General features: G+C 42.3%; 1 protein-coding gene across 2 annotated transcripts in view; it reads left to right on the top strand.

The window, feature by feature from the left end:
• NALCN (sodium leak channel, non-selective) overlaps nucleotides 1-22,166 on the top strand; it is a 339,729-nt gene extending 317,563 nt beyond the window's left edge. For both annotated transcript variants that reach the window (XM_025364831.1, XM_025364830.1), the window contains 10 exons: nucleotides 1,763-1,831; nucleotides 3,098-3,246; nucleotides 4,087-4,180; nucleotides 8,653-8,785; nucleotides 9,437-9,552; nucleotides 11,460-11,617; nucleotides 14,894-15,044; nucleotides 17,048-17,197; nucleotides 18,946-19,063; nucleotides 21,518-22,166. In XM_025364831.1, the coding sequence (XP_025220616.1) occupies nucleotides 1,763-1,831; nucleotides 3,098-3,246; nucleotides 4,087-4,180; nucleotides 8,653-8,785; nucleotides 9,437-9,552; nucleotides 11,460-11,617; nucleotides 14,894-15,044; nucleotides 17,048-17,197; nucleotides 18,946-19,063; nucleotides 21,518-21,711 (1,332 nt within the window). In that variant the 3' untranslated portion in view covers nucleotides 21,712-22,166. The remainder of the gene's footprint in view (nucleotides 1-1,762; nucleotides 1,832-3,097; nucleotides 3,247-4,086; nucleotides 4,181-8,652; nucleotides 8,786-9,436; nucleotides 9,553-11,459; nucleotides 11,618-14,893; nucleotides 15,045-17,047; nucleotides 17,198-18,945; nucleotides 19,064-21,517) is intronic.
• Nucleotides 22,167-22,479: the final 313 nt, after the last annotated feature.

Below are 22,479 nucleotides of genomic sequence, written 5' to 3'. Positions count from 1 at the left end.
AACCATTTTTCCCTCCTAGGCCTCCAGGCCTGTGATAGAAGGGGCTGCCATGAAGATCTGTCACTTAGAAATTTATTCTACCAGATACCCTAAATCATCTCTCTCAAATTCAAGGTTCCACAGATCTCTAGGGCAGGGGCAAAATGCCGCCAGTTTCTTTGCTAAAGCATAACAAGAGTCACCTTTGCTCCAGTTCCAAATAAGTTTCTTATCTCCACCTGAGACCACCTCAGCCTGGACTTCATTGTCCATATCACTATCAGCATTTTGGTCACAGCCATCCAACAAGTCTCTAGGAAGTTCCAAACTTGCCCATATCTTCCTGTCTTCTTCTGAGTCCTCCAAACTGTTCCAACCTCTGCCTGTTACCCAGTTCCAAGGTCGCTTCCACATTTTCAGGTATCCTTATAGTAGCTCCCCTCCAAGTATGAATTTACTGTATTAGTCCTTTTTCATGCTGATATGGAAAAATACCCAAAACTGGGTAATTTATAAAGGAAAGATGTTTAATTAACTCACAGTTCTGCATGGCTGGGAAGGCCTCAGAAAACTTATGATCATGGTGGAAGGGGAAGCAAACACATCCTTCTCCACATGGTGGCAGGAAGAGGCATGAGTGACCAGTGAAAGGGGAAGCCCCTTATAAAACTATCAGACCTCGTGAGACTTAATCATCACAAGAATAGGGTGAGGGAAACCACCCCGATGATTCAGTTATCTCCACCTGGTCCCTCCCGTGATACGTGGGGATTATGGGAAGTACAATCCAAGATGAGATTTGGGTGGGAACACAACCAAACCATATCAAAATGCAACCTAAAGCTACTCAGTCCAAGCAAAAGTCAAGTAGACTCCCTAATCCCAGATAACCTCAGAGAGGAAATCTTAAACCCAAAAGACCGATTTGCCTTTTCTGCCTAACTGCTTTTGTTCTTCTCCAAGAACCTCTTTGGCTTTGGAAGGATGCTCATTCTCCACCGTATTTTGCAGTGGACTATTGGGAAGGAAAGTTCCCTATCCAAAGATTCTATGTGCACATTCATGTGCTTGGACCTTACCAAGGATCTTGCTGGATCCCCTTCCCGGGGCCCATCTGTGACTGTCATCATTTGGCTAGGCAAGCCTCCTTGAGAGTAATCACACTCTGGCATCGGCTGAATGTTAAGGTTGTTATTGCAGTTATAGCTGGTGGCATCTTTGTTTCTCAAATGAAGCTTTCTTATTCATAAAGTGCAGTCATCTCTTCCTGGTAATCACACCCTTGAAGAAAGAGCTGGATGTGTTCCTGAGCAGGGAGGACCTCTCTGAAATCAGCTTAGAGGAATGAGTGTGTATTTGTTCTTCAGTGGTGTCTAGAATCTGACTTCTGGCAATCTTTTCCACCACCAGCCCTTTCTTTTTTCCAGGATTCCTTTATCTCCTATGTCAGTTGACCTTCCTATGTTGCACCGTTATCCTATGTTTTTCACACCATATATACAAAAGAGCTGGTCACCATTTTATGTAAAATAAATTTCAAAATACAGAATTTAACTGAGTAAAACAGAACCTGAAGTTTCATTTGAGATTGAATTTTAAATCTAATATTTATTCATGAGTTTTTGCAGTGACCTTTTCAGCACCTTTTTTAGATAACTTTCTTACAAGAATTTATACATATTCAGCTAATTATTCAGTATACTTCACGGAATACTTAAAAAATGGAACCATAACAAGATCTTTTGTGCAAATTATGAGAGGCTGTCTTCTGTTTAAATTTCAGAATGCATATACCTACATGATGGGCGCTTGTGTGATTGTATTTAGGTTTTTCTCCATCTGTGGAAAACATGTAAGTACCTTGTGAAGAATCTTATTCAAGGTTATATATGTGTTAATGAAAGAATGGTGATTAATTGATTACCGCCTTACCTCCAGGTATTTAGGGATGTAGTCACAAATTACTAGACATCATAAGTCAAGATTAACAAATATTAAATATTATTAAATGAATCATTAATAAAAATTAAATAACTAATTATTAAATGAATTAGTTATCATTCAATGTGTTTCCTGCCATTTATGTTGCCTATTCTTTATATTCAATAATTAAATTAAATTTATTAATTTAAAGATAACATATCAGTCATGAAAAAAACCAATATTCTTAATTCTTAATGCATTTTTATTTTCAATAAAGTTACGTAACTTTACTTCACAGAAAAATAATCTTTAATGAATTTGTATGTTTCCATGATTCCAGTTTTTTTTGTTTTTTTGTTTTGAGACAGAGTGTCTTGCTCTGTCACCAGGCTGGAGTGCAGTGGCGGGATCTTGGCTCACTGTTTTCTCCACCTCCCAGGTTCAAGTGATTCTCCTGCCTCAGCCTCCCAAGTAGCTTGGATTACAGGCATGCGCCACCACACCCAGCTAATTTTTGTATTTTTAGTAGAGACAGGGTTTCACCATGTTAGCTAGGATGGGATTCCAGATTTTTAAATATTATTTGTTAATGTTCATGGGTATACTCCACATATGTTTTTCATTTTTTACAATGCTGTTTCCTTTTTTATTATAAACATTATTTCATATATACATTCCATATGTACACATAACCAATATATTTAATATTTTATAGTTATTTAGTATTATACCATTGCTTAGGTTTGTTTCTGTGAAAGTCTATTTGTGGAAGAAACCTGAGTTTACTTGCTATCAGTCAAAAATGTGTAGCCCGTATCATAGAGAATTGAGGAGCAGGAGAAGAGAAAATGGAAGGTGAAAATGCTTAATGTTACTCTTATTAATTTGTGTGAAGAGGCTGAAATGTTTGAAGTAAGAATAACATTCACCCAATGCCTGGTGGGTTTTGAAGAATATTTAGATTTAATACCTTATAGAAAGCAACTTCCAAATGATACACCTAAGAATCACTTTTGAGCCAATCTGCTTAAAAATTAGTTGCTACCCAGGTCTTCCATAGCTTAATGGATTGAATATTCTCTCTCTCTCTCTCTCTCTCTCCCTCTCCCTCCTCCTCCCCCCTTCCCTCTCTCTCTCCCTTCCTTCTCTCTCTCTCTCTCCCCCCCCCTCTCTGCTTCCCACCCCTGGTCCACAGGTAACGCTAAAGATGCTCCTCTTGACAGTGGTCGTCAGCATGTACAAGAGCTTCTTTATCATAGTAGGCATGTTCCTCTTGCTGCTGTGTTACGCTTTTGCTGGAGTTGTTTTGTTTGGTACTGTGAAATATGGGGAGAACATTAACAGGTTGGTGTATATTTATCTTTCTATTCATTTATCAAGCAAACCCTTTAGTAATAAAATTTTAAATAAACAAATGTTTTTTGTCTACTAAAGTCTAGGAGAGGTAAAAGGGAAGTAATCTGTTGGAAATTAAAATAAAATAGCCAAGTTTTAAATGATATTTTTCCAGTTGAAAAAGGTTATTCAACTGAAAAGGTCTAATTTCAAAACCTTAGAAAATTTAGAAATAAAAGAAAACAAAAACAAGCCATAATTCCACCAACATTCAGTAATCATCACTCCCAATTCCAGCACGTTTTCTATCTACATATCGCCAAAACATGATACACTATTTTTAGTTGGAACAATTTTAAGATAACTTTGGGTTTCTTTCTCAAGAAAATATGGGAAGTTAGAGCCCCCCAAATGGTTGTAATATATGAAAAGCAGTTTTCAATGATTTGCCTAAGTTTTATGGATGCAGCTCATTGTTTTTTTTTTTAAGTCCTGATACAACAAAGTATATACCGATATGTCTGGTTGTAGGAATTAGCTACATGGCTGCCCCACCTTTTATAGCATCCTCCAAGTGAAAGAAGGAATCACTTAGTTGCCAAAGCCTGCCTACTTAGTCATTCAAGATGAATGGCAATAAATTAGTGGTCATGCCAGAGTTGAGCTTCAGACAGCTATATTTGGAGGCAAGTATAAATGACAAACTAATAAAAAGGTATAACCTTTGGAAAAGGTAACTTAGCAACCAAATTTACTACAACCTTCACTTGTTTTGGTGGTGGCAAACTATGCTATTTCATGACAAACCCTTCTATTCACATTCCGTTAATTTTTTTTTTCTTAAATTAGGCATGCAAACTTTTCTTCGGCTGGCAAAGCTATTACCGTACTGTTCCGAATTGTCACAGGTGAAGACTGGAACAAGATTATGCATGACTGTATGGTAAATATCTCTCACCATGAACAAAGTTTAGACTTAGAATCAGCATGAAAGTCTTGCAACCCAATGTTGGCAGGATCATCCTTGTTAGCATCAAGACTTTGTGTATGAAATATAAATCCTGACACTTCAGTCCATAAAATTGCATTATTATACATTGCAATGCGTGAATATTTAGGGCAAAATACTCAATTAACCCAACCTGAGCTATTGTAGTTCCATTCAACAAATATGCATTCTGTGGGTGTTGTTCTTTCCCTCCCATCTTTAATATTTTGGTAATCAAAGTCAAACAGGGAGCCCTTTAATTTAACATATTCAGTAGATAGTTCACTGCCCCTCAGCTATATGCTAGGTGCTAGGTCTTCAGCAACTCCAAGGCACACTCTGGGAGCTTACCTCAAGGGCTCTGAGCTACTCTTCCTTTATACTATAAAGTATACTTTATACTTCCTTCTTACTATACCCTGTCTTCCCCAAGCATCATCCTTCTGGTATCAGTTTAAATATCCATTCCTTCAGGTCTTTGCCTTCAGCTAAGACAGCCAGCTATATGTTCTTACGCTGCTCTATAGTTCTCCTTTGTAATAAGTATCACAGCTGTAGTGAATTATTGGCTTACATTCATTTGTTTTATCTCTTTCTCACTATAGGACAGACCAATGCTATCTTATAAAAGTTCTGCAGTGGTGGAAATCTGCACTGTCCAATTCGGGGAGCCACTAGCCATATGTGGTTATGGGGCACTGAAAATATGACTAACACAACTGAGGAACTGAATTTTAGTTTTAATTTTATATTATTACATTTTAATTAACATAAATTTAAATTTACATCGCTGCATGGAGCTAGTGGTCACCATATTGGATTACACAGCATCCAACTGTCAGCAGGAAGAAGGGACTGGGCCTATGTCTTTCTTACCAGTCTCTCCCCAAACTTGGCACAAACCTAGCACAGAGTAGGAGCGCTAGGACTTCATGCATGAATTAACAAGGAGAATTTGCCAAATCAAATAGAACACAACGCAAAATTTAACGAATCTTAAATAAAAATACAAGCAGAATGCTGGGATTAAAGAAGAAAGAGCTAGTTTCTCTGGCTGAGAAAAACCAGAAAGTGCTGTCAGAGGCATTGGCATTTTATTGAGCCTGTAAACAATGAGAGAGTTTTTGATGACTTAAGTCTTGTGCTATTCCATAGCATCCCATGACAGTGTTCCAGGAATGGGGCTCACTCCTTACACAATTTGAACGTGAATTTGCTATGTACAGGCACACCTTGTTTTACTATGCTTCACTTATTGCCTTTTGCAGACTTTGCATTTTTACAAAGTCTTGTGTAAAAGACTTTATGGCAATATTGTGTTGAGCAGATCTATCAGGGCCATTTTTCTAATAGCATGTGTTTGCTCACTTTCTGGTTCTTTATCACATTTTGGTAATTCTCACTAGTTCAGACTTTTTCATTATTATTATATCTGTTTTGGTGATCTGTGATCAATGATCTTTTGATGTTTCTTTTGTAATTGTTTTGAGGGGTGCCATGAATCATGCTCAATAAGATGGAGAATTTAATTGATAAATGTCATGTGTCTTCTAACTGCTGCACCAAAGAGCTGTTTCTCCAACGCTTCTCTCTTTTCTTGGGCCTCCCTATGTCCTGAGACACAACAATATTGAAATTAGGCCGATTAATAACCCTACAATGGCCTATAAGTGTTCAAGTGAAAAGAAGATTCACACATCTCTCACTTTAAATCAAAAGCTAGAAATGATTAAGCTTACGGAGAATGGCATGTCAAAAGCCAAGTTAGCCCAAAAGCTAGGTCCCTTGCACCAAATAATTACTCAAGTTGTTAATTCAAAGGAAAAGTTCTTGAAGGGAATTAAAATGCTACTCCAGTGAACACATGACTGATAAGAAATAGCCTTATTGCTGATATGGAGAAAGTTTTACTGGTCTGAATAGAAGATCAGACTAGCCACAACATGCCCTTAAGCTAAAGCCAAATGCAGAAGAAGGCCCTTACTCTCTTCAGATTTATGAAGGGTGAGAGAGGTGAGAATGCTGCAGAAAAAAATATTCGATGCTAGCAAAGGTTGGTTCATGATGTTTAAGGAAAGAAAGAAGCCATCTCCATAATGTAAAAGTGTAAGTTATGCTGATGTAAAAGCTGTGGCAAGTTATGTAGAAGATGTAGCTAAAATAATTAATTAAAGTGGCTTCACTAAACAATGGATTTTCAATGTAGACAAAACATCCTTCTATTGGAAGAAGATGCCCTCTAGAACTTTCATAGCTAGAAAGGAGGAGTCAATGCCTGGCTTCAAAGCTTCAAATGACAGACTGACTCTGTTGTTAGGGACTAATGCAGCTGGTAACTTTCAGTGGAAGCTAATGCTCATTTACCATTCCAAAAATCCTAGGTCCCTGCTATGGTTTGACTGTGTCCCCACCCAAATCTCATCTTGAATTGTAGTTCCCTTAATCTCCCTGTGTCATGGGAGGGACCAGGCAGAGATAATTGAATCATGGGGGTGGTTTCTTCCATCCTGTTCTTGTGATACTGAGTGAGTTCTCACTATAGCTGTCATGAGATCTGATGGTTTGATAAGGGGCTTTCCCCCGATTTGCTTGGCACTTCTTGCTGCCACCATGTGAAGAAGGACATGTTTGCTTCCCCTTCCGCCATGATTGTAAGTCTCCTGAGGCCTCCCCATCCCTACTGAACTGTGAGTCAATTAAAGCTCTTTTCTTTATAAATTACCCAGTCTCAGGTATGTCTTTATTAGCAGCGTGATAATGGACTAATACAGTCTCTTAAGAATTACGCTAAATTTACCCTGCCTGTGCTCTATAAATGAAACAACAAAGCCTGGATGACAGAACAGCTGTTTACAGCATGGTTTTCTGGATATTTAAGCCCACTCTTGAGACCTACTGCTCAGGAAAGAAAAGATTCCTTTCAAAGTAGTACTGCTCATTAACAATGCATCTACCTGGTCAACCAAGAGCTGTACCAGGAGATGTATAAGGAGATTAATGTTGTTTTCATGCCTGCTAACACAACATCCATTCTGTCCATGGCTCAAGGAGTCACTTCAACATTCAAGTCTTATTATTTCAGAAATAGATTTCATAAGGTGAATAGCTGCGATAGATAGTGATTCCTCTGATGAATCTGGGCAAAGTACATTGAAAAACCTCTAGAAAGGATTCACTATTCTAGATGCCATTAGGAACATTCATGATTCATGGAAGGAGGTCAAAATATCATCAGCATTAACAGGAATTTGGAAGAAGTTGATTCCAGTCATTATGGATGACTTTGAGGGGTTCAAGACTTCAGTGAAGGAAGTCACTGTACATGTGGTTGGTAGACATAGCAAGAGAACTAGAATTAGAAATGGAACCTGAAGATGTGACCAAATTGCCACAGTCTCCTGATCAAACTTGAAGGAATGAAGATTCCTCCTTATGGATGATTAGAGTGGTTTCTTGAAATGGAATCTACTCTTGCAGAAGGTGCTATGAATGTAGTCATAATGACAACAAAGGATTTATAATGTTACATAAAATTACTCAATAAACCAGCAGCAGGGTCTGAGAGGATTGACTCCAAATTCGAAAGAAGTTCTATTGTGGGTAAAATGCCAGCAAACAGCAACATATGCTGCAGAAAAATCTTTCATGAAAGGAAGAGTCAGTTGATACGATAAACTTCCATGTTGTCTTGTTTTAAGAAATTGCCACAGCCACCCCAGCCGTCAGCAGCCACCACCCTGCTCAGTCAGCAGCTGTCAACATTGAGGCAAGACCCTCCACCACCAGCAGAAGATTACAACTCACTGAAGGTTCAGATGATTGTTAGCTTTTCTTAGCAATAAAAATACTTTTTATTAAGGTCCGTACCTTTTTGGACATAATGCCATTGTGCACTTAATAAGCCATATGACTTGCATATGCACTGGGAAACCAAAACATGCGTGGGACTTGTTTTATTGCAGTATTCACTTTATCACAGCAGTCTGGAACTGAAACTGCAATGTCTCCAAGGTACACCTGTAGAGTGTATATTCCCAAATCTTAACCCGTTACTTCAGTCAGAGAAAAACTTACAAATGTCTTTTTATTTGATTTTCTGCAGTTTGCATCACAGTGGCTACTTATCACTTGGGGCTGGTGGCAGAGGCAGAAAGAGTATCTAGTGGAGATCAGTTCATTTTCATTGTGCTTTTAAAAATGGCAGTAACCTTGGGATTCTACAAGATAACAGCATACCATAAATGAAATATTCTTCTTTATTTTTGCTATAGATGATGTACCCAATGTATGTGGCTTTTGAAAGCTAACTTTGAAGTTAATTATATTCTATATGTTCAGGAATCTATTCATTAACTATAGTCAGCTAAAAGAAATTTCTATTCTCTACTCTTATCCTCTCCTCCTTCTTCTGCCCCAATGCCCCAAAGGTTCAGCCTCCTTTTTGTACTCCAGATGAATTTACATACTGGGCAACAGACTGTGGAAACTATGCTGGGGCACTTATGTATTTCTGCTCATTTTATGTCATCATTGCCTACATCATGCTAAATCTGCTTGTAGGTAAGTGATGTCAGTTGAATACTTTTTACTCTTTAAACTCAGGTACTTAGATAATTATGTATGATTTTCAAGCAATTATCTTGGATTGCTTGGGGTGGGTGTTTCATGGCATTAATTATAAATTGTTGTCTCTCAATCCAGAAGCTGAAAAGACCTTTGAAAGGCATGTAAATGACAGTTGACTGCAATTTTAAGAGTTGTACCATTTATTATGATCATTAATTTCAAAAGAGCTCTTCTCATGGACTGAGTTGAACAAATATCAGAGAGGACTGTCTAGCCTTGAAATATCACATTTATGTTTTTGAAAGGTACACCTTATTCACCCAGCCATGGGGCCACCCAGAACTCAATTTGACCTTTAAAAATGGCCCTGGAACTCTCAACTAAGAGTTAAAGCCAGCTGGCATGACTATCTCTATACACAGAATGTGTGTTTGTGCTTATGACCCTCATGCTTTGGAAAGGCAGGAGCTGCAGCTTAGTCCAAGTGTAAACATGCCAATTTGGAAACCATACTAAAAGCACTTTAAAAATCTGGCTTATGATGTAGGTGATAGAATCCATTATTAATAATAGATGTTTTACTCTTTCTGAAATATGACAGATTAGCATAATTGTCTAACTTCTGAATTTTTCTTTTTTTAAAAGCCATAATTGTTGAGAATTTCTCCTTGTTTTATTCCACTGAGGAGGACCAGCTTTTAAGTTACAACGATCTTCGCCACTTTCAAATCATATGGAACATGGTGGATGATAAAAGAGAGGTATGGGAGTGGGTGGTTGTTTCATGCCCCACCTCAAAGAGACTTACCAACATGTCTCACACATTTAAATGGTTTTGAGGCTGGCAAAGATTTCTTAAAATTAGCCAAAGTAGCTGCGGTTTGCTCTTCCTCTTCTTGTCATTGGCCTCATCAACCTCCACTTCCTTCCCTTCCTCCTATTCCTCCTCCTCGTCTACCCCCTCCTCCTCCTCCACCCCCTCCTCCTCCTCCTCCACCCCCTCCACCTCCTCCTTCTCCTTCTCCTCTACCTCTACCTCTACCTCCTCCTCCCCCACTTCCTCCTCCTCCTCTTCTCTCTTCCTCATCCTAGCAAACACTCAGGCACAGTTCTAGGCACTGAGGATATAGCAATGAACAAGATGGAACAGCTCCCATACTCACAGAGTTTACATTCTAATAGGTGGAGACAAATAATAAAAAGTGAAATAATAATAGTATAAGTAGCAGTATTTCCAGAAGTTAAAACTATAGACAGTAGTTGGGGTTGGGCTGCACCGGCAAGAATGGCCATGAAGGTGGCCTGAGGGGTGCTGTGGGACATCATGTCTGAACAACACAAGGAAGGTTCTGCCAGAGTATTTGGAGGGAGACCTAGAAATAGTTCAAGAAGAGTTGATGAAGGGCACAAAGACCAAGGAGCCAGCATGGGCGTCACAAATGAGGGACCCCGTCAGTGCCCTCACCCCAATTTGGTCCCTCTTCTTGGTACCCCCGCCCACCCAGGCTCCTGTCTCGAGGGCTTTCAAGATAGTGTGTGCCCTGCGTGCAGGGGATCTGAGCTCACTCTCAGCTCCTCAGGACCCACCTGCCTCTCCATAACTGTCACCCTGCTTTAATGTAATACACACATGAAGAACACACTGCCCTGCACACTGAGATGTCAGTAACTGGCAGGCAGTCGTGGTCACCAGTGTTCTGCCCAGCACTTTCATTCAAAGATCCAGCCAGGGGGGCATGGTGGTTTGTGTTGCGTGGGAGGTAGCAACACATCTTAGATTCTCAGTGTCTGGATCAGTTCTAACCGAGAAGAGGGCAGAGCTGGGGGCCTAATTCTCTTGTATATAGTTTTTCTAATCCTGAAGAAGACATGAAAAGGAGTTATGTCTTTTTTCTTTTTCTTTTTGAGATGGAGTCCCACTCTGTCCCCAGGCTGGAGTGCAGTGGTACAATCTCGGCTAACTGCAACCTCTGCCTCCTGGGTTCGAGTGATTCTCCAGCCTCAGCCTCCCGAGTAGCTGGGACTATAGGCACGCACCACTGCATCTGGGTAATTTTTGTATTTTTAGTAGAGACCGGGTTTCACCATGTTGGCCAGGCTGATCTCGAACTCCTGACCTCAAGTGATCCACCTGCCTTGGCCTCCCAAAGTGCTGGGATTACAGGCATGATCCACCACAAGTTATCTTTTAAGGGCAGAAAAACTTGCAATAAACATTGAGACATTCCTAGCATCCAGATTGAGTGAAGAGGAGGATTACATGTCTGTGTATTGTCCATTACCTTGTGTGAGTGCATTATGACCCACTTAGTGCGTGCGTTGGAGGCGGAGTCCGTGAGACAGGCCACGTGAGCATCAGCCTGGTGAGAGCAAGAGCAGCGTCCCGGGGGGCTGAGGGGGAGCTTCCCATGCCTCACTCTAAATGCTGCAATGTGGTGACATCCCAGAGAGAGAAATTTATCACTCAGTTTTCCATCCTCTGCTCTTCTCAGTGCACTTAATTCCACCAGGCTCCAAGGAGGTGACCAGCTTTCTTCACATCTGGTGCTAATTATGCTAGCTTTTGAGAAACAGCACTTTTTTCTTTTTTCTTTTTTTTTTTTGAGAAACTCAAGTGCATCACTGAGGCCTGATGATGATTTGCTGCTGCTTGTGCTCTGCCACACAGGGGGTGATCCCCACATTCCGTGTCAAGTTCCTGCTGCGGCTGCTGCGTGGGAGGCTGGAGGTGGACCTGGACAAGGACAAGCTCCTGTTTAAGCACATGTGCTACGAAATGGAGAGGCTCCACAACGGCGGCGACGTCACCTTCCACGACGTCCTGAGGTACAAGGCAGGCTTTTGCAGGGCTGAACGGGGCCAGAAACTACAGCCGTCAGCCTTCAAGGCCTCTGCAGTGTGTTTCCAACCCAAATGCCACATCTGCTGTGGTCGTGAAGCAGGGTCACATGTCCCAGGCGCTAAGTGCTCTTTCCCGCTGTCCTCCAGTGATCATTTCCAAGTAGGTGCCTCACATGGGAGGGCTGGGCAGCCGTGCCCTGACTTCCCACAGGGCCCCTGCCCACTGAGGTGCTCCCTGAGGGGAGAGGTTGAAGGGATCTGGGAGAGCACAGTCCCACCCCTTCTCTATGATGTGGGAACTGCCAGGAAGAGCTGAATGACTTGCTTGTGGTTACAGGGCTCTGGCAAAGCTGGGACTAACGTGCAGAGCGCCTCACTTGCACAGGTCTGATAAGAATTCGCCTGACCTGCTCTGTGATGGTTGCCTCATTGGCTAAAACACCAGATTTTCCGGACATTTCATGAGCACCCAGACAGGACAGAGGGTCAAATGGAGTCTCTGCCTTTTCTTCTCCCTGGGAGACTTCTGTATTTGTTTCTTTGGGCTACTGTAACTTGGTACCTTAAGCTGAGGGGCTTAAACAACAGAAAGGTATGGTCTTGAAGTCCTGGATGCTGGAAGCCCGAGATGGAGGTATTGTAGGGCTGGTTCCTTCTGAGGCCTGTGAGGGAGAATCTGGTCCAGCCTCTCCCCTGACTGCTGGGGGTATGCTGCCAATGTTGGGCATTCCTTGGCTTGTGGAAGCATCAGCCTGGTCTCCCTTCAGCTTCACATGGCATTCTGTGTGTGTGTGTGTGTGTGTGTGTGTGTATCTATGTTCAAATTCCTCCTTTTATAAGAACATCTGTCATATTACATTAGGAGTCCATCCTACTCCACTGTGATCTCATTTTAACTTAATTACTAATTACATCTGCAATATTCTTTTTCCAAATAACATTACATTCTGAGGTACTAAAGGTTAGGACTCCAACATATCTTTCTTTGGGAGGAAACATTTAACCCATAACAGCTTCTTAAGCAGGAGTCCATGGATAAAACAGAGGCCCATGGACTTGCAAAGGGAAACAATTACATCTTTATTTTCACTAGTCGGTCTTTGAAATGCGGCATTCTCTTCCATGATGAATGTAGGCAACAAACCACAGTCACATTAGTAATATCCGTGTCTTTGTTACCAGGAGAAATCATAGATATTTTCAGGTTACATAACTGACTGCCTTGGCTGACATCTTAAAATATCATTTATGCTCACCAGTGCTTCTGAGTTAGGGTAGTCATTTGAGCTCTGCTAGATGGTATTATTTAATGGAATAATAAAGAAGCACTTATGTTACTATATCACTGCTGTTTTAAAGTAATTTGAGAATTGTATTTTAATATAATTGGTTTCCTTTGTAATACTGTATATTTCATTCTGTGCATCTAAAGCATTATTTTAAGAAATGTCCCATAAGCTGCACTGCCACAGGGGCCCATGCCACAGAAAAAAATAAGAGCGATTGACTAGCAGTAGCTATTTTAATCACATAGCAGTACCTACCAGTAGTGTGTGGGGTACTGTGTTGTGTCTCAAATTTCAGGAGAACTCAGGTGTACAGAAATATGCTTGTGGCCAGAAGCTAGAAAAAAAAAAAGATCAGATCAGCACAGGAAGAATCTGGGAAAAGTTCTCACGAGTTATCAATTTCACCTCCCACTATTCAGTTCTTCCACGAACAAGCTAAAAAGCAGAAAAAGATGGGACGGAGAAATGCATATGAATCACAAAGGATGTCATCTCTGTCAGAATGTTTCTGAGTCTTTCCTCCTAGTGACAAATTTTTTTAGGTTGACATGAGGCAGATAGGCATCCTGTGGTCATAGCTAATATTCAGCCTCTTTGGAACACACTGGTGTATCTAATAAAAATAGACCTAGGCAAAATCAATGGTGGGGCTGTTTCTCCCCTTCCTATTTATTCCCCTAGCCCAGTATATGATAAAAACAGTGAAGATAAAAGCAATGAAGTTTTGATGAGATTCTTGATGAGTCAGGGAAGAGAAAATTCATTTCGTTCCCTCTGTGGTGGGAAGAGATTTAGCAAAGAAGAGAAGTCCACTGTACCAGTGCTCTCAAGAGCCTCCATGCTGTGCTTTGGGCTCTAGGGTGGAAATGAGCTCACAGAAGCGGGTAGCGCACAGGTGCACCAGGGTGCATAGGTCTGAACCATAACCTGGAATCCTGTGGTTACACCTGGGTGCATCACACTGCCAAGAGGGCCTGTCTTCTCCTGTGGTGGTGGACTGCTCAGTCCAGGCATCCTGGGAGCTGCCTTACTGCCCCGTGACCCGCGATGCAAAACATCTGCTGTGTTGGCTTCATCTACCACTGCATGGGCCTGTTGTGTGTCAAGGGTTAAAAGGGAGTGGATATTCAACCCTGGGTTTGTTTTGTAGCCTCTAAAATTAATAAAGAAGGCCAGGTGTGGTGGCTCACACCTGTAGTCCCAGCTCTTTGGGAGGCTGAGGCAGGCGGATCATTTGAGGTCAGGAGTGTAAGACCAGTCTGACCAACATGGTGAAACCTTGTCTCTACTAAAAATACAAAATTAGCTGGGCGTGGTGGCACATACCTGTAATCCCAGCTACTTGGGAGGCTGAGGCAGGAGAAATGCTTGAACCCAGGAGGCGGAGGTTGCAGCGAGCTGAGATCGCACCATTACACTCCAGCCTGGGCAACAAGAGCGAAGCTCCATCTCAAAAAAAAAAAAAAAAAAAAAAAAAAAAAAAAAAAAAAAAAAAAAAAATTAATAAGGAAGATACAGAAGGATGAATGAGATAAACAGAGAGGGAAATGGAATGCAGTGGGTAGGGAGGTGTGATGCACAGCCGAGCATATTAACCATCACCACGTGGGGTTAAGTGTGAAGAAAGTATTCGAGGCACAGTCTCCCTTCTGCAGAGAAAGTCCTGAGTCTTTACCTAGCCTGGATCTTTTGTTTTACAGGCACTTAGATGGCACTGCTATAAGAGCCTCACAGATATTAACTTACCTAGTCATTAAATAAAGAAGTTACCAGGACTATCTTTATTTTACAGACAAGGAAAGGGAGACACAGAGAGGTGACAGGACCCGCCCAAGACACACGGGTGGTGAGGGGTGGCATCAAACGCTAGACTCGTTAGACGGAGTGATGTCCTCTCTGGATTTTGACATATCTAAAGGTGTAAATCTCAGGTAAATCAGAGCGGTGATTGCGGGTGTGTTCCCCCCACCAGCATGCTTTCATACCGGTCCGTGGACATCCGGAAGAGCTTGCAGCTGGAGGAGCTCCTGGCAAGGGAGCAGCTGGAGTACACCATAGAGGAGGAGGTGGCCAAGCAGACCATCCGCATGTGGCTCAAGAAGTGCCTGAAGCGCATCAGAGCTGTAAGTGAACTAACTGCACACATGCAGGTTGGGTCCCCGCCCTGCCCCGCCCGGAAGTAGGAGGACAAAAGAAAAGAGCTTCATGAACATGGGATTAGCTCCTTCTGTGATCGGCCTTCTATCCCTTTAAACTATGTCCACTACCTCCACTTACAGTGGTCAGATCTTGATGCAGACTTTCACTCTGGTCCACAGTCAGCCCTGCCCTCTGTAGCAGAGTCCATTAGGAGTTTCCATGGAATCCCATTTTTATAATATGACATGAAGACTTAAAAAGCAGTTTATTGGCCAGGCGCAGTGGCTCATACCTGTAATCCCAGTACTTTGGGAGGTCAAGGAGGGAGCTCAACTCACTTGAGGCCAGGAGTTGGAGACCAACCTGCCAACATGGCGAAATCCCATCTCTACTAAAAATACAAAAATTAACCGGGCATGGCACACATGCCTGTAATCCCTACTACTCAGGAGGCTGAGGCATGAGAATCACTTGAACCTGGGAGGTAGAAGTTGCAGTGAGCGGAGATCGTGCCACTGCACTCTAGCCTGGGTGACACAGTGAAACTCCGTCTCAAAAAAAAAAAAAAAAAGTTTATTAATATTAAAATATGTCCATTTATTAAACTCCACTGTACAAAATTCTAGAATTTTCCACGTTGAATTTGCAAAACTACTTTAAATTGCTGCTAAAAATTTCAACAAACTGTGATAATGTTGTTTATTCTGAAAAGACCACCTCTCAAGATTAATGATGTTTCCTGCTTCCTGAGTTATAAGCCTATAAGATTCTCTAACTCATAAATTAATGAATGTATACTGCGTTGGCATATACTGTGTTTACAGTGAATGTTTCTATGAGATAATTACCTTTATGAATGCTTTTGGCATGTTTCACGGACGGGTAAAAAAAACCCAAAGCAATCACTAAACATTTATATATAACAGCGATTGTTTCAATCCTCTTCCTCAGAGCAACAACATCAATTGCAGAAACATGTATTTCTATTGGAAGAGAAAAGGTTCCCAGAGAAAAGATACAACTCAACCTCCTATAGCAAGGCCAGCTGCCCAGTGATGTCCCATCACTGCTGGCCACTGTAGCTATGTTAGCTCCAGGGATCAATCTGTCCTCCTCTAGCTCTGAGAGGGCACAAGGAGCCCTGGCTTTTGTATATGCCAAGACAGATTGGTCTCCTGGATTGGCCTGGAAACTTCAGAACCAAGACAAGCACGAAGGTTTTCTCATCCACCCAAGGCACTTTGCCTCTTACAATTTGCAGGAAAGTGGGAAAGGGGTTGGGGTTGTATTGGCTTAATGAGCCTAGAATAAAATAAGAGGAGAAAAAATAGAATATCTACATTAGTAATTTTAAATAAGATACAAGCTGGGCAGTGTCTCATGCCTGTAATCCCAGCACATCGGGAGACTGAGGCAGGAGGATCGCTTAAGACCAGAAGTTTGAGACTAGCTGGGGCAACAGAGAGAGACCTCCTCTCTGGGAAAAAAATAATTAATTAATTAGCCGGCCACAGTCATGCACACTTTTAGTCTCAGCTTCTCAGAAGGCTGAGGCAGGAGCATAGCTTGAGCCTAGGAGTTTAAGGTTACAGTGAGCTATAATAACCACACCACTGAACTCCAGTCTATGGGACATAGTAGACATAGATCCCATCTCAAAAAAACAACAAAAAACAAAAAAACAGAAAACACCACCAACAAAAAACAAACATAAATAAAACACAAGCATCAATGACCGTCACTATTCCTATTGTTACACAAATGAAAATGGACTGAGAAGTCAACACATACCTCTCTAAGCCCACTTTTGCATCAGCCTACCTTAATTGAACGTTGAAATTAGTTCAGGATCTTTACCTGGAAATTCCTAAGAGGTCACCAATCATGCAGGTCTTAGGAGAGGGGAGAAGAAAATATGATTTGTGTGTCGGTGGGGCAGGCGGGATGCTGGGTTTATTTTACTAAACAAACAATCGCATTTCCATAGAAACAGCAGCAGTCATGCAGTATCATCCACAGCCTGAGAGAGAGTCAGCAGCAAGAGCTGAGCCGGTTTCTGAACCCGCCCAGCATCGAGACCACCCAGCCCAGTGAAGACACGAATGCCAACAGTCAGGACAACAGCATGCAACCCGAGGTATGGGCACAAGGCGTCCTCCATCCCAGGACACTCCGTGGGCTTCTTTCTTTTAATCAAAATAAATAAAATGGGTGCTGGTCACATCATTCAAACAAGGTGACAATATTTCTAATAGGAATATTTTCATTTAAAAAAAAAGACAATGGAAATCCATTGATCCAGATTACGTCTGTGTCTTTGCCATCTTGGATGCAGTTGAGGTTATTTAAAAATATTCTGATTCATATGAATGCCAAAAAACAGTTAATGCCCTGAACTTTGTAATTCTGTAGTTTTATTTTTGTCTAAAGAGTGAACATCAGATCTAAGGGCTGCATTTTAATCTGGAAATATTACATGGAGTATGGTTTACATGAAACTCTGCCCTAAATGTTTTCCTGTCCTCACTAAAGTCATAGAAATTTGTGGTAGAATCAGTGAAAATGTTTGTAATTGGCTTTCAACCTCCTTAATCAGACTCATTGAAGATGTATCCTTTGTTGGTTGGGTATCAGAAGAACATATGGAATTCAGGACAGTTGGCTTGAGGAGTTTCTATTTATTAGGTCACGGCATATTTTCATTTTCAAACTCGAGGTATGTGTCTATTTAAAAAAGTAGAGGGAGTTATCAGTGTCCTGGAGAGTCCTGTGCTGTGAGAAGCAGCTGCCTGGGAGGACCTGCCCCTTTATGAGGCAGCAGTTACAATTTGAGGTTAACAACGTGGAGCTGATCCTGTACTCTGTGCAGAGCCCCAAGAGCACCAGGCTCCGTGATGTGCAGCACTGCAGCCAGGGGCCGGGAGTACCTTTGGAAGCCTAAGGCTCCATGGCCCAGCAGGGTGCCCCAGGAGGCCCACTGGTGCCCTAGCCCAGTTTTCAGTAGATTTCATGTTTTGGGCTCCCCAGCCTTTAGAAATTATCTGCCACTGACTGCAGGGATTTCTGTGGAGTTAGTCAACCAAGGGGCAAGGTGAGGCATCTACAGTGGCCTTGCCACTGGTCACCCTGAAGATGGTTGGCAATGTCTCGCATGGGGGAGGGAGGCAGGCTGAGGTCAGGAAAGACAGTGAGACAGGGCCAATGAGGCCGGGGAAAGTGACGATTGTAGAGGCCTCTGTTTTTAGATGAAAAAGCCTAAGAGGTGACACACACACACACACACACAAAATCCAAGAGGGGATATCAAAGAGATGTGAAGACCAAGGCTTTTAGAAAAGGGAGAGGTGACAGGTGAACCTGAGAACAGGTGAAATGTGTGGGAAGTCTTGGCATCTCTCTTTGACTTTAGCTTAGATGGTTACCGGCTCCATCCTCCGCCAGGGCCCATCATACAGCTTTGCCTGAAGAGAACTCTTTCCCTGAGGCTCTAAGTGTGGATCTCCAGGCTAGTGAAAGTAGAAAGTAGACTGCCCCCGTCCAGCCGGTCCCCACAGCCCCACCTTCCTTCCTTCAGTGTCCCGTCCTTGCCCCCTGATTTGCCAGCAAAGATATGAAGGGAAACAATGACATTCTCAGGCACGAGGGGACTGAGGCAGTGGGGGTTTCCTGGGAAGAGCGGTGTCCCCTTCAGCACAACATGCAGTGGTGGCTCTTTTGCTTCTGTGACCCTTTATACCCATGTTCCCTTTTCCCCATTATGGACATTCTGAGTCCATGTTGTTCTTCCCGCTTGTCCTCCTGCCATGTGTTTTCCTTTCGTATAGTAAAAGGAGGAGAGCACAGGGTTGAGAAAGACAGTAACTGCATGCTTCTCCTCCCATGCAGACAAGCAGCCAGCAGCAGCTCCTGAGCCCCACACTGTCAGATCGAGGAGGAAGTCGGCAAGATGCCGCCGACGCAGGGAAACCCCAGAGGAAGTTTGGGCAGTGGCGTCTGCCCTCAGGTAGGTACATCCAGGCATTTCTCCAGCGATCGAGGCATTTGAGAGGTATTTACTCTGTTTGTGTGTTTTGGGTCTTGCCTTTCAAAATGCACGTCTGCATCTACAGTTGTTTACAGACAGCAACATAATGAAAAATGTAGTCTTGTCAAAAACACTGCCCCCAAAAATAACTTCTCTAAATATGACTTACATTAGCCCCCATTTTCTGGGTACATTTCAGGCTATCGTGGTTGAGAAGCCAGCACCTATGAAAAAACCAAAATTTAGAAAGAGGGAGAGATTTCCAAGGGCTTTCTGTGTGCCTCAAGGCATGCTCAAACATGGGCAAAATGTATTTAATTGAAGAGGGAGTGGGCAGATGCACTCATTCAGAAAATGCCACCAAGTTCTCCAAAAAGGGACAGGCCCCCTATTTGTCTCAGAACACTTTGCAGCTGAGCTGGTCACTGGCTTTAGGCAAGCTGCTTTACCTCCGTACAGTAACAAAACAACAAAAAACATGTGGTACTCACTGTATGCCAGTCACTCTCCTAAGTGCATTACTTGTGTTCTCTCATTCAATCCTTTCCTTTAATAAACCCATTATTTTCCATATTTTACTGATTCAGTCAGAGAATTTTCTTCTATGAGCTTCTTCTGTATAGGGTTTTGGACAGCCAGGATAATCCCATTAAAAGCACTCAGGAATGGAGGGAGAGCAGTGTTCCCCACAGCCCAGTGTCCTTGTACATGTTTTTCTCTATAGATAACTAACTTCATGCTAAAGCAGGAGCTTTATAATGATCTTTAGCTGTGCCCCAACGTCAGCCCAATCGAAGTTAGATGTGTAGCATATGTGTTCCACAAAGCGGATGACAGCACAGCTTACATTTTGAGGCTGACGATGTTCCGTGGATCTTCACTGGGACTACCACCAAGGAAAGTATCCCCTTTCATATTCAAGAATTTATTTTTCAGAGATCAGAGAAGATGTAGGTTCTTCCTGATTCAAACACAGCAGAGAATGACAGCATCAAGACAAAGCAGATGGTGGTACCAGATCACAAAAAGCCTTCAACTACAAGCTGACTAGGTTCAATTTTATCCTGGAGGCAATTAGGAGCTAGCAAAGATCTCTGAGCCGTATGTGATTTTTGGAATCTATGCTTTAGGACGTTGACTTGGCACCAAAGGACGAATTGTCCACAGCAGAGCCTGGAGGCAGGTTACAAGCTGGAGGAAGTTACCACTGTGTGAGCATGAGGCAACAAGGGCATGGACAGAGCTGGGGGCCAGATGCTGCAGGGACAGATAGGAGAGGTGACCTGGGGAGAATGCACAGTCCTTGGTATTCATTTAAATGGACAAAAGAAATGATGCTGTCAAAAGTACTTCCATTGGGCCGGGCGCAGTGGTTCACCCCTGTGATCCCAGCACTTTGGGAGGCTGAGGCAGGTGGATCATTTGAGGTCTGGAGTTCAAGACCAGCCTGGCCAACATGGGGAAACCCTGTCTCTACTAAAAATACAAAAATTAGCTGACCGGTAGTGGTGCGTACCTGTAATCCTAGCTACTTGGGAGGCTGAGGCAGGAGAATCGCTTGAGCCTGGGAGGCAGAGGTTGTGGTGAACCAAGATTGTGCCACTGCACTCCAGTCTGGGTGACAGAGAGAGAGAGAACCTGTCTCAAAAAAAACAAAAAAAACAAAAAAAAAAAACTTCCAGTGGCTCATGCCTAGGTGGTCCCCACCAAAAACTGATCATGAAATAGACATGCTCTTGGGGTCAGGCTGAGTTTGGGGAGGCAGAGGGAAAGAAAAATAGTATTTTGAAGGGGCAGCAACAATGTCACCAGGTGTCATGCTATGCACTTTCTTAAGTCATCTCATGTAACCTGTTTTAATCCTGACAATAGTGTAATTAGGACATTTTCATTGTCTTCATCTTACAATGGAGGAAACTTGGATTCAGAGAGATGAAGTTGCCCATAGCTACATATCCACAGGTTACAGAGGTGGGTCCCAAGACCATGACTGTGAGGCCCCAGAACCACACCTTTCCTCCCGTGCCCTCACTGCATCCCTCCTCGCCTTTACTGTGGGTCACACTCTCCTTCCTTTTTGTTTTTTTCTTTATTGCATATGCTAATGAATGCACAGGTTTCTATGACACTTAATAGTTCCCAAATTGGAATTTTTAGCCATTTTCTAGTTTTTGTAATTATTTCAAAATGAAAGGGGTGAACAGCACTTTCTTTTTCCTCCAAGTGGCATCATGAGTTGTCCATGAGCATAATTAAAAAAAAAAAAAATCGTGAACATAAAGAATCAAGTCCTGAAAAGGATGTTTACTTAGCGTCTGTGGATAGAACATGTTAGCCAAAAGTATCACTGATGGGAATATCATGGGTTTTTAGGAATGAGTACAATAGGGTGGAGCACTACCAAGTGGCTCATAGGACTCATTAATCCCACAGCACCAAAACCAATAAGCCATTCAGTGTCCTCAGTCAACTTACGGTTTGGAGGGAGGACAACCATGAAATCTGTCGTGTGCAAAATGAACCCCATGACTGACGCGGCTTCCTGCGGTTCTGAAGTTAAGAAGTGGTGGACCCGGCAGCTGACTGTGGAGAGCGACGAAAGTGGGGATGACCTTCTGGATATTTAGGTGAATGTCAATGTGGATGAATTTCTAGTGGTGAAAACTGTTTTCTAGTAATTTCCTTGATTGTCCAGTGAGCAATCTGTAATTGATCTATAGCTGAATTCCAACTTGTCACAAGATTTTTATAAATTGATGTTCATCCTGCCACAGAAAGGCATAAGCTGCATGTATGATAGGTCACTATCATTGCTCAAAAAATTTTTGTATACTGACTGTACTATTAGAAACGATACAGCAAGCAAATGTATATCACTCAAAACTGTCATATATTCTGTCTGTGTAAACTAAGGTATATATTCATATGTGCTCTAATGCAGTATTATCACCACCCCCCAAAAGAGTGCTAAGCCCAAAGTGGCTGATATTTAGGGTACAGGGGTTATAGCTTTAGTTCACATCTTTCCCATTTCCGCTAGAAATATTTCTCTTGAGAGAATTTATTATTTATGATTGATCTGAAAAGGTCAGCGCTAAACTTATGCTAAAATGATAGTAGTTTTACAAACTACAGATTCTTCTTTTTCTCATGTTATATTTTAAAATATACACAAGACATTTGGCGACCAGAACAAGTTGATTTCTCTCCTCAGTTATGCTAATGAAACTGTTGCCTCCTTCCGAGAAAACTGCGTATGCAAGCACCAGGCAAAGAAATGGACTCGGCCGGGCGCGGTGGCTCAAGCCTGTAATCCCAGCACTTTGGGAGGCCGGGACGGGCGGATCACGAGGTCAGGAGATCGAGACCATCCTGGCTGACACGGTGAAACCCCG

This window comes from Theropithecus gelada, chromosome 17, assembly GCF_003255815.1.
Source record: "Theropithecus gelada isolate Dixy chromosome 17, Tgel_1.0, whole genome shotgun sequence".
Lineage (NCBI taxonomy): Eukaryota > Metazoa > Chordata > Mammalia > Primates > Cercopithecidae > Theropithecus > Theropithecus gelada.
This window is presented reverse-complemented; position numbering and strand designations above follow the sequence as displayed.